The sequence below is a fragment of the Trachymyrmex septentrionalis genome, unplaced genomic scaffold (assembly GCF_001594115.1).
Source record: "Trachymyrmex septentrionalis isolate Tsep2-gDNA-1 unplaced genomic scaffold, Tsep1.0 scaffold19, whole genome shotgun sequence".
NCBI lineage: Eukaryota > Metazoa > Arthropoda > Insecta > Hymenoptera > Formicidae > Trachymyrmex > Trachymyrmex septentrionalis.
Genome location: NW_017305071.1, coordinates 636782 through 648415, shown reverse-complemented (window position 1 = coordinate 648415; position 11634 = coordinate 636782). Strand labels below are relative to the sequence as shown.

The 11634-nt window shown below is 32.7% G+C and overlaps 3 protein-coding genes across 4 annotated transcripts in view; 1 reads left to right on the top strand and 2 right to left on the bottom strand.

Annotated features, from left to right (window-relative positions):
- Positions 1-267: 267 nt before the first annotated feature.
- Positions 268-1696, bottom strand: LOC108746924 (coiled-coil-helix-coiled-coil-helix domain-containing protein 7). Its single transcript, XM_018484033.1, has 3 exons — positions 1460-1696; positions 1138-1233; positions 268-811 (listed from the first exon to the last, which is right to left on the bottom strand). The coding sequence occupies exons 1-3, from the start codon at positions 1559-1561 to the stop codon at positions 710-712; spliced, it is 300 nt and encodes a 99-aa protein (XP_018339535.1). The 5' UTR covers positions 1562-1696; the 3' UTR covers positions 268-709.
- Positions 1697-1941: 245 nt separating this feature from the next.
- On the top strand, positions 1942-3838 carry LOC108746923 (exosome complex component RRP40). The gene is made up of 2 exons (XM_018484032.1): positions 1942-2438; positions 3119-3838. The coding sequence occupies exons 1-2, from the start codon at positions 2233-2235 to the stop codon at positions 3636-3638; spliced, it is 726 nt and encodes a 241-aa protein (XP_018339534.1). The 5' UTR covers positions 1942-2232; the 3' UTR covers positions 3639-3838.
- A 5209-nt stretch (positions 3839-9047) lies between these two features.
- LOC108747017 (protein sidekick) overlaps positions 9048-11634 on the bottom strand; it is a 5169-nt gene continuing 2582 nt past the window's right edge. The window contains exons 5-6 of one of the 2 annotated variants that reach the window (XM_018484226.1): positions 11444-11584; positions 9048-10411 (exon numbers count right to left, since the gene is read on the bottom strand). In XM_018484226.1, coding sequence (XP_018339728.1) covers positions 10248-10411; positions 11444-11584 — 305 coding nt within the window. In that variant the 3' untranslated portion in view covers positions 9048-10247. The remainder of the gene's footprint in view (positions 10412-11443; positions 11585-11634) is intronic. The other variant, XM_018484227.1, reaches the window with a different exon arrangement.

Genomic DNA, 11634 nt, shown 5'->3' with positions numbered 1-11634 from the left:
ATGAAAATCATACAAGATAATCATATAATAATTTGTACACATATTTTATATAACGCAAATGTACACTCGATATATAAACAATAACACACTCGATCCTTTCTTACTTAACATTATCTTTTACTAAATGCATCTTAAAGTACTACACACGATGTTTAAAAAAAAAAATATATATATATATACATATATATATGTATATATATATATTTTTTTTTTAAACATCGTGTGTAGTACTTTAAGATGCATTTAGTAAAAGATAATGTTAAGTAAGAAAGGATCGAGTGTGTTATTGTTTATATATCGAGTGTACATTTGCGTTATATAAAATATGTGTACAAATTATTATATGATTATCTTGTATGATTTTCATAAATTGCAATGTAAAATTCTGCTACAATGGAATGTAGCAGCTAGCTAGTTTCTCTCTTTTCTGTTTGTCTCACAGTTTTGATCGCAATTGTAGATACATCACAAAGTAATGTTTTCCAAGTGTATGTAAAATAAAATTAATATGTATCGAAAGAAGAAATTTAGATGGTAATAGTGAAAATGTCAGTTCTTTTCAATGTGGATTTAATATATGTCAAGCTTATATATAAACTTTGTTGGACTATATACATACGTAATATATTACAATGTAATATTGCAAGACACCGAAGAATTACGGAATAAACAATATTTTTACAAATGAAGCCGTGTGCTGTATCTATCACTATCTTGAGTTTAGGAAATCGGTCTTTATTTTGGCGCGATCCTCTGGAAGTGGCAGGTGCGGTTTGATACCTTTCAATTTGCGCTCATGTTGCACAGAAGCCTGTAAGGAAAATAATCTTATTGAAGGTGTAATTTTGTGGATATGGAGCATTTTCTAGCAAGATACAAATGATAAGGTGTCTTTCATTTAACGCCACAAGTATTCTACCTCTGGTTACTTATTGAATGCCAAGAAAGATAGAAATGATGTTTGTATCAACTTGTATATCACTATTCACTTGTAAACGAAAATCATCCACAGCGAATCCTTGCATCTTTATTTAACATTGGCAAACAATAAGAATAAAATGATGCACTGTATCGATTGTCTTTTGCTAAAAAACGTCCATGAATTTATATCTTTATGGATCGCAGGAGGAAAATTACCCAAAAATCTTTACAATTCTTGTAATTGTCGAAATATCGCTGGCAAGTCTCCCGAGGTTTATCGGAATTGAGGCATTTTAAGGACATGAGATGCTCCTAGAAGTTGAGAAAAACGCAACGTGGTTAACAAAACAGCCATGCTCTGGTTTTCTAGCCATATTTTCTAGCGGTATTTTCTTTTATTTACATTTTCTTAGCTACGCTTTTTCTTCGGCTTTTCTCGATACATAAGCATACACTTGTATCGCTGTAAAAAGGAATACCGAAAATGTGTTTATGCGATAATGTTCGATAATTATAAAACAATAAATTATTTAGATACCTTATAACAAGGATTGTCCGTTTCTTGATTACGTCGTAACGAGTGCCTACTTGTGATATCTTTTCGTTCTGTAACAACATTTGAATCTCTTCCTGTATCCATTTCGCCGACAGAAAAGAAGCCACGAGAAAAGAGTTTACATATAAATAAATACAATTTCTTCCGAAAGTCAGAGGAAGTGTAGCTGCACCATATTGCACTTTTCGCATCCAAGATGATATAATTACGCAGTTACAAGACGAGGAGAGCACGGACTCTTGCATAACGCATAACATATAATGCATAAGAAAATGAACCAATCAAAATCCTTTATTTCCTTCCTTTCCATGAAATAAAGGACTCTGATTGGTTGATTTTCTTATGCCTCATGTTTTATACGTTATGCAAGAGTCTGTGCTCCCTGCTTGAATATCTAAGAAAAAGAGGGAGGACGAAAAAAATGCGGAAAGTTCAGCTGTAATCAGCTGTAAATGCCTGTAAAGTGTAAACAAAACAGTTGTAAAGAATAGATTTGAGGAGATTTTGAGAATTTTATTATTTCATTCTTGACAGTAATACAAAAAGAAAGAAGGTTGGTTTCAGTGTCAATGAAACTCAATTGAAATTTTTATACTGTGTGATACGTTTCTGTCACGATGGTGACAAGTCCGCGTCACGCACGTGGTCGCGAGTTTTGAGGTTAGGTTGACGTTTAACCGACAGTCGCGACAGAGTTTTAAGGAAATCGCGCGAATGAAATAAAAAGCCGAGAAAAACTTTTCTTTTCTGTCGGGATGGAAGTTGACGTGGGCGACGTGGTGATGCCGGGCGACAGTTTAACGAATATCACGTCATTAAAGAAGGAAAACAAAAACGAGAAGGAGATCGTGATCCTGGGCCCTGGAGTGCGTCGTGAGGACGATGCCGTTCTCATCTGCAAAGCGGGTGTTCTGAGAAAACGCGAGCCGGCCGTCTACTATGTGGACAGCTATCAGAAACGGTACAGAATATCATTTTTAGAGGAATAAAATGATGTTTATGTCGACTGTGTTTCCTAAAAGGACAGCAGTCTATGTCGTCTGCTTGTCATTTAGTGATAATCAACACAATAAAAATATAAATCAACACAAATATCATTCTATCTTTCTTGACACTTAAGTCTTGACATTGAGCAAGGTAGAACTTGTGCCGATTTGTGTTATGAAAAACACTTATCTCTTGCTGGAAAGCACTTTGTAACACAGTTATATTGATGCTGAGTCTATAGGATTCATTCAATTTATATTAATTAAAAAACACTAATTAATTTTGAAGAACCAAAACAATGTAACTTGTATAAAAAAGAATAAATATTAAGTACATTTTAATAAGAATATTCAAAACTTGCTGTAACATAAAGAAAATTGAATATTTTTAATAAAGAAATTTAGAATTTAGTGGGTACAACAGGTGGACTATTAGTTTCGGAGGATTAATATATATATGAATTCATAAAATATGTGTGTGTGTGTGTGTGTGTGTGTGTGTGTGTGTGTGTGAATTTTCTTTTTCCATTTTACATTAAACACGTATGTATTTCGATCCAGCATCTTCAGCAAAAATAAAGCTTGGACCAAGCTTTAATTAATTTAATTCTCCTTTTTTGTTTATCCATTTTGAACTATTCTTTATTTTACACAGATACATTCCTAGTCGAGGTGAGAACGTCATTGGTATAGTGACGCAAAAAAGCGGTGACATTTATAAAGTGGATATCGGAGGCAGCGAACAGGCGACATTATCTTATTTGGCCTTTGAGGGAGCCACGAAGAAAAATCGACCTGATATACAAATTGGCGATTTGGTGTATGCCAAATTGCTTGTCGCCAGCAAGGATATGGAGCCGGAATTAGTATGCGTGGACTCCCATGGCAAGGAGAATGAACTCGGTATGCTCAGCTCAGATGGCATGATGTTCACCTGCTCGCTGAGCCTTGTAAGGAAATTACTCAATCCAGAGTGTCCATTATTCAGGCTACTTGGAAGGAATCAGGTGTACGAACTTGCCGCTGGGATGAATGGCAGGATATGGATCAAGGCGCGATCGGTTCAAGAGACAATTGCCGTGGCAAACGCTATTCTAGCGGCGGAGTTCACGGTACCTAGTGAAATGCAAAAACTCTGTTCCAGAATTGAGAAAATATTATTTCTTGTGGCTTAGTGAACTTTGAGGAAAATTTATTTGGATGGATTATTAATGCAAAAGATTAGCATCAAAGATTCAGTGCTTTTTTTTTTTTTTTTTCAAATAAAACTGAGAAATTAGAATAATGCCTTAAATCAACTCGAATGCGTTTTAAAGCCAGTCGCACCTTGGCATGCAAAATAATGACTACTTGCTGTTATCAATGACAGTTATATTTATTGTATAATATTTGCAATAAATTCTGTAAATAAATCTGGAAGAGTTTTCTTAATTGATATTTTATGTGTAGGAATAGTATAGAGTGAGACAACCATTGTGACAACCTGACGTGAATTAAAACTATAGGTACAATTATCACTAAAAGATGTTATCGTATGAATGTACATACAGTGGAAGCGATGAGTACATTGTACAAGGTATTAGCGTGTATATAATTAATATAATTTAACATTAGTTTAGAAGAAAAGAAGACTTGCTTCGTAGGAAATTCAATGTTTAATTTCGCTTTAACAAAAGAAATTTGATGACATTCGGACATTACATATAGGTATCGTATTACTCTAGTGATTGCAGACAGTATCGATATAAAGATACGGAGTGCAGAGCGCTGCTAATTATGATAATTTTCATTACGTCTCGCTGATATGTGCCTAGTGTAATGCTCTCTTCGGCTTGCTCGAGCCGTGCGCGATTATATACGATGTTATTTGCCGTAACAGTCTAGAACAGTGACGATATTTGCACTCAAGCACAACCATTACTTTCATCTTACAAAATGTTATTCGGAAAGCAATATCTAATCCAGTGAATATATCGTTACGTTTTCGCAAAATTTCCATTTAATCAAAGATTGCACAGTATCTTTGTATTTAGTGGAATGTATTCACTGCCATCGCTTTCTAATTAAACGTATACATATAAGAAAATCATTGGCAAAACAATCTCAAAAACATTACTCCTGCTGTTAATAAAGAGAAAGTTAACGAAGTAAAATTAATACTACCTTCTTTTTATCGCTAAGTAAATGTCATGTTTTATGAAATTAATACTATCTTCTTTTTAATTCCGAACATTAAGTTTTATAAAATTATTTTGGGACATCGAAAAGCCCACACGATTTTCTAATTATTGACATCACATAGAGAATGTTTTTGCGCTAATTCAAACAATAACAACTTATCGCTAGATGCACCTATACTACTGTTGACTGTTTGACAGTTTTAAGTAATATATAATACAATTATAATATCAATTAAAAAGAAAGAAAAACAATAAGTATACATAAACGCAACAGAATATATCTACAAAAAAAAAAAACGATAAAAGATCTAGCAAACAAAAACAATAAGTATTGATAACAGAAGTATATTATTAAAGCTCAACTATTCTTTTTTGGTCATTTATGGCCCCTACTTCATTTCACAGCGCCGTACTAAAATAAAATTCTATGACACACATCTAAATGCTACAAAAGAGTACACCATGACACCTTTCAGGATCGGATTTTCCTTCAGTATCTACATCACAGATCTAAAAAAAATTCAACAGATCTTCACAAAAAAGCTAAAAATTTAAATTCTTTTTAGAAAAAAGGAAATATAGAATAAAACAAATGTAAAGCAAAGGCTAAGGAGTTAAGATTAAAATTTAAAAGCTGCATCTCTAACTAATTAAAATTATATATCGAATTATAATTTTAGAAAATTTATATTTACAGAATTATAATTATTCAAAATTAATTACTATTAATTACTATTATTGCACATAATTATGACTACAATTTTTTCTCACATCTCGGAATGTGTCCCTAAAATCCGATCCCGAATACAATTTATTATATACTAACAATAAATTATTGATAATCGAGTCGAATTTACGACATAAATAATTTGTGTGATATTATCTGTTGTAATACACCTTTTCTTTCTTCACTGCTGTTTTCACAATGTTTTTACGAACGCTACTGTGCCAGCGATATGCGGTAAGTTTCACGAAAAAAAAAAAACAAAAACAAAAAAGTTTGCTAGTTACATAGGAAAACATCCAGTGTCTGACATTAATTATCTACTATGAAACTATCGGTAGATTCTGTCATATCATGGAAGAAGCCGTAGCGTTTTTTCTCTTTTTTTTCTGTAGAAACGACACACATATGTTCATCGCACATTGGGATGTAATTAGGCAGGCAAATATGTATGTTGGGGACGATACATGGTGGCACTAGCAACCATAAACATACTAATCTATTGGCATTGTGCTTCGCTTAATATATACGTTTCATCAAAGAGTGCATTAATCATCGAGGTATATCGGGAATAATTATGCAGAATATAGGATAACGATTGTGCACGCACTAACGCGACAGTGCTATTACATAAGTGATGTAACAATAGCCGATGAAAACAAACTTTAGAGAAGCGGAAATAACTATTCGCGAAAGAGGGTGAATATATGAATTGATGCAATATACTTAATTAAAGAGAATAAAAAGAAACAAAATTAAATATATAAGGCATCGACGAAAGAAATTACAGAACGTGAAATAATGATCTAAAAAAAAAGATCTCAAACTATTTCATTTAGTATTAAAGAAACTTTTTTAATTTTTTAGAAAACAAACGTTTTCAGAGTCTATGTGATACTAAAATGAATAAATTTAATGATATATAAAATATTAAAAGATACTACTAAAAAAAGAATCAACATAAAATAAAAACTAAAAGTTATTTGTGAGAAATTATTCTCTCAGGATTGTCCTTTTTCGATGCCTTATCTTTAAAAATTACAAACATATTGTGAAAATTGCGCCTATAGGGATTACTACAATAGCACATAGATTATTACGATGTTTATGATATGAATATAAAATATCTGCCATTATTACTGTAGGTATACATTTACATTCGCGATTATATAATCTCGTCACATCATGAAATATTTCCCTCTACATGATTCCTATCATGATTCATTTTTTTGTTCACATTTATCTATTATCGGCGATTTTCTTATACAATCCTAACAGTAGAAAGGAATAGAAAATATATTTGCTATGCAACTATATATAAAGCGCGGTTGGTGTATGTCAATTCTTCATTCGTGTCAGAATGCCATTAACGTTTCTCGCTTATTATAGTGATGAGATTTGCAGCGAACGCGTTTTCTATATAAAAAAAATAATCTTCATTAGACAAATATGTTTTACATGCGCGTAGATATGCTATTCCCTCCACACAGTACAATGGCAGAAATTCCATGACGCATGATTTTTTTTTTTCAAGTTTGTTATCGCAATCTTTATATCAGCTTAGTAATTAGTTATAAGAATAATTTGTGTTGAATTATTAACGTTTTATCTCTGAGATAAAACGGCTTTCTTTAGCAATTTTTGCTATAGGCATTGGGTATATTTAATATTATATTTGATAAAAAGCAAATGGTTACGTCTAAAATTTCTAATGGAAATCTGGAGAGTCGTATTAATCGAAAAATTGGATAGCTTTGTATGCGCTTTGCTAGTCGTAACAAATTAATAAGAATCAATTATATAATTATAAAAAATAATAATCCTAAAATTATATTCATAAATTATAATTATTATATATAGTTCAGAAAAAAGTAAATTTTATAATCATGTAAAAAATTTACATTATCATACTTTTTGGTTTAACGTTATATCGTTCTTATATATACAGCGTTTTGGACAAAAATAATACGACTCTTCTGTGGTAAATTAAAGAGGGATGCACTATACAAATAACTTTCGTGAGCGAGATTTGTCGATTAGCAAAGCAAGACGCAGTATCACGTCATAGTATAGAATCATCGTCTATCTCGACATATAGATAAATATTACCATCAGGTTTCAGCATAATCGTAATGTATATAAAAAATTGTCTTTACTTATACCTAAAATAGCATGATGTTTCGATTATATAAATATATTATATATATATATATATATATATATGTGTGTGTGTGTGTATGTATACATATACACGTATTTCCATATCATTATCATAATTATTATTGTATTATTTTCTTATATATCTATATACCATTCACAACACAGAGTGCATAGTACGAAGCTGAATGTCGATCCACTTACTCTTATATCGCCATTCTTTTATACACATACATAAATATGTATATTAAAGAATGTGTTAAAAGAAGAAGCAAATCCAAAGCCTCAGTGTAACAACGCACAACCAATTTTTATACAACCTGCGTGCATTAAAGTATTATATCACTTTATAGTTGACTTGAAACTTATATGTGCCATTATATTTTGAGTAAATTTAATAAATTTAATTTATAAAATAATTACGTCTCTCGATCATCGAGAGATATAAAGAAGAGGAATATATTTAAATTATTATTTAGAATAATTTTACAAATTATATACAAATTATGTGTTTAACAAATACTTTAGGAGATAAAGTGTTGTATTTTCTCTAGTAAATAACGACCAGCGATTAATTATAGCAACAGGAGAAAATATAACAGATGTAAAGGAACAATTCATCGAAATCGATTGCTGCTCCTACATCAAACACTCTTTCTCATTAGCAGGAATCAAACGTCCATCCGTTAACTATCGCATCGAACGTTAACATTGAAATCTTGTGCACATGCACGAAAGTGTCCCGAGAGCATTGCAGTATGTCCAGTTGCTCAATTATAATAGAGATTCATTCACGTCTAGTACGACAGTGTTATTCAAAATATGTAATGTGTTTTATCTCCATCTTATTTAAATGTATAATTAAGTGCTAGTAATTATTAAAATCTTATTATTGCACGCGATGCAAAATGCACGTTAATCTTCGCGCGTTATAGGCTGCTGTACCAGGCGACCCATTTCTTTACTTCCTGATTTTCCGACGGTGTTAATGAAAGGTACAGGACTTCTTTCTCAACTAGAAAACGACATTGAAATATCGTCGGAAAATAGTGCTATTGAAGTGGAACGCCACTTATCTTCTCGTACGGTTTATTACATCTATTGATAGTTGTGCTTTGCAGAGTTATCCGTCCGTTTCTTTTTCCTTAGTCGCTGTTTGAGAAAATTTGATTTTTGCGAAACGACGTGCGAGTCGTAGACTGCACAGACATAGTTGTGGTAGTATTAAAGGTGGTGCAAAAGTGTGGCAAAGCAATATTGCGTATCCCTCGAGCAGTCGTATGCAGATTGTGAAAAATATTGCGGACAAAAATCTAACGTATGTAAAAATAATAGTCCATATATACTATATACTGTTAGAATTAAAACAATGTTCTTGTGTCTATATATCTTGTCGAATCCTTTTGAATTCGCGAGATTTTTCCACGGAGCACACATAACGAGCAGCAGCATACTAACAAAGAGTGAGAGTATCTAATCATATTAATTATAAAAAAAAAGTATTAAACGTACTAATTTATTTATTTAAAAAAAAAAAAAAAAAAAAACAATTTTCGCAGATATTCCTAGAAAAGATCTTTCAACGACTTGTGCACACCTTAAAAACGGCAGTAAGTTTGTCATACTGTATATATATAAATATATATGTACGATCGATTGCTTAAATGATAAATGAGCATGTTAAAACAATCCTAATACTCGCATGCCATTCGCGCACATTGAGTTACTTTTTCAAAAAGATAAACAAGTGCAAAACATCTTTCTCTTTTTTGAATATCGTTCGATCATCACGTGATTCACTTTGAGTTCTTTTAAATTATACTCTTAAGTTACAGTCTTACTACAATTCTTTTGGCTCACAGGAGTTCTACTTCCTTTTAAGCTCGGTCACTGAGCAATCATTGTGTATGTCTCATTGAGAAACTATACGCGAGAAAGACAAAGAACGTCCTGCAGTAAACATTTCTAAAAAAATCTATTACCTCCTCTCGCGAAGAAATCTGACATAGAGTCTTACATTCTGGTTTTGAACACTTCATTGTTGCGTTGTAACATCAGAGATCGAACGAGAATCTAAAATCGAGAACCTTCATTTTCTTTTTTTTCTCAATTTCTTCTGTTTCGACAGTCTCGTTTGTTTCTACAAGTTTAAAATCATAACGTTAATATCATTATATTTTGATAGATATAACTCCCACAGGTTCTCAAAAATGAGCTTTAATCTATCTATTTTACACTTTTCTCTATATTACTGCACATATAAAAATCTACTTACGCTTTATCCTTGAAATTGTTTGTAAATTTTCCAAGAATAATAGCAATTTTTTACAAATATTATAATAATATAATATTGGAATCCTTAAAATCGCATTAAAGAGATATGAGTTTTTGCGAAAACTCTTTTAGAATAGAAGCCATTTTTTCGTTCGATCTCTGATTGCAAGAGAAAAGTCGAGGAAACTAGCGAGGCACTTGAAGCTATTGATGGACTGCTGAAGTGTTCCGAAATTTCCTCGAAACGTATTCTCCTTTCGCCATGATCGCTAATAGTCTTGCGTTTTTTAGTCTATCAATTTCGTCCATCATCGTTTTTTATTTTTTCTTTGTAAACAAACTCGAGGCCTTTCCGATTAAATTCAATTACTTACGTTCGAGATGACGTACAAAATTACGTCCAATTTACTCACTTCGGAGCGGAGCAAGTCTAAGCTAAACAAAAAACGCTAAAGCCGTCTAGGTTGCACGACGCTGTTGTTGTTGAGGCGTGTAGTCGTCTGATTATTGAAGTTCTCATCTTGTGGTACGTGCTCGGTGCGCTCGTCGAAAAATCCCGGATTCAGAATGATGTTGGGGACGAGCTCAATCACCTCCTGCTCCTCCAGCTGCGCTGCAATTTCGGAACGGAGATTAATTTTCATTAGTCTAGGCCACGGGTCTCATTAGCTTCTACCCTCTCCCTTCACCGGTTTTTCTTTGTCAGGTATTGTAAACCATTTACACCTCGAAATTTTGTGTCGGTTACCGTATTTTCGAATTATTTCTGACTATTGACAATTTCATTAATGCAACAATAGACTATCAGATTCCGATGCCAATCAAAACACTGTTTGCCTGACAAATGAACCTGCTACCTTTGACCTACCTACCTCGATAATGTCAAAGATCTTATCGATATTATTTAACTAGGCCATAATGCTTTCTATGACTATCGTAATATTTACTATTCATTCATCATCACTAAATTATTTTCGGCAGGCTCGTTAACATTATGTATGTACAGCATAATAAATATCTAATTAGAATAATAAGAGAAAATATTCGTATATCGAAAAAGATTCAGTAATTAGACAAGTAAATCTGCAGCAGGGAAATTTCTATTGAAAGTTCGATATTTCATTCCATGTGCTATATATCGTAAAAGATAAAAATATTGTTTTACTTGTGTGCTCATTGTTAGTGTTCGGTGCGGCAATCTGAAAAGTGTCGTATTTATATAATTGATGGAATGAGATCTCCGTTAAATGATGTCGTATTTGTCAGTAAATGTTGAATCTAATGAGAAGTTTGCAAGGTGCTTAGAATATACAGAAACGAGATATTATAAAAATATTAATTTTTTAAAAAATATGGCTGTCGCGTAAGAGAGAAGCCAAAGATTAAAGTCATAGATAAGTCAGCTAGCCGGCTAAGATGCTAACAGGTCCTGTTGTTTGTTAAATGAATATGATGTATGTTTTTCAGCTATAACTTGCACGAAGGCTTCTATGGAGAGAGAGAACGATTTTCTCGAGCATCGTGCTTATTAGAGAGGCCATGAATGTTATGATCATCACCAGCGGAAAGTAGTAGTAGTAGCAGCAGTAAAGAGACAGAGTAGAAGCGGAAGCTCTTACGGTACGTTATCAGATAGGATGCTTACAGGGTGCCTTGCACTCGCGATACAGTAGGTAACAAGTACCTAAACCAAGAATCATAAGTGTGCCCATCACTATACCTACGGCTGCCACCCAGACGCGTGTATCGAAATTCTCTACGCCAGCTAAGAGGTGTCGGGCGAGCTCTGAAAATTAGTTATGTCACACAATAAAATTACGTTAGTTTTAGCTTAGA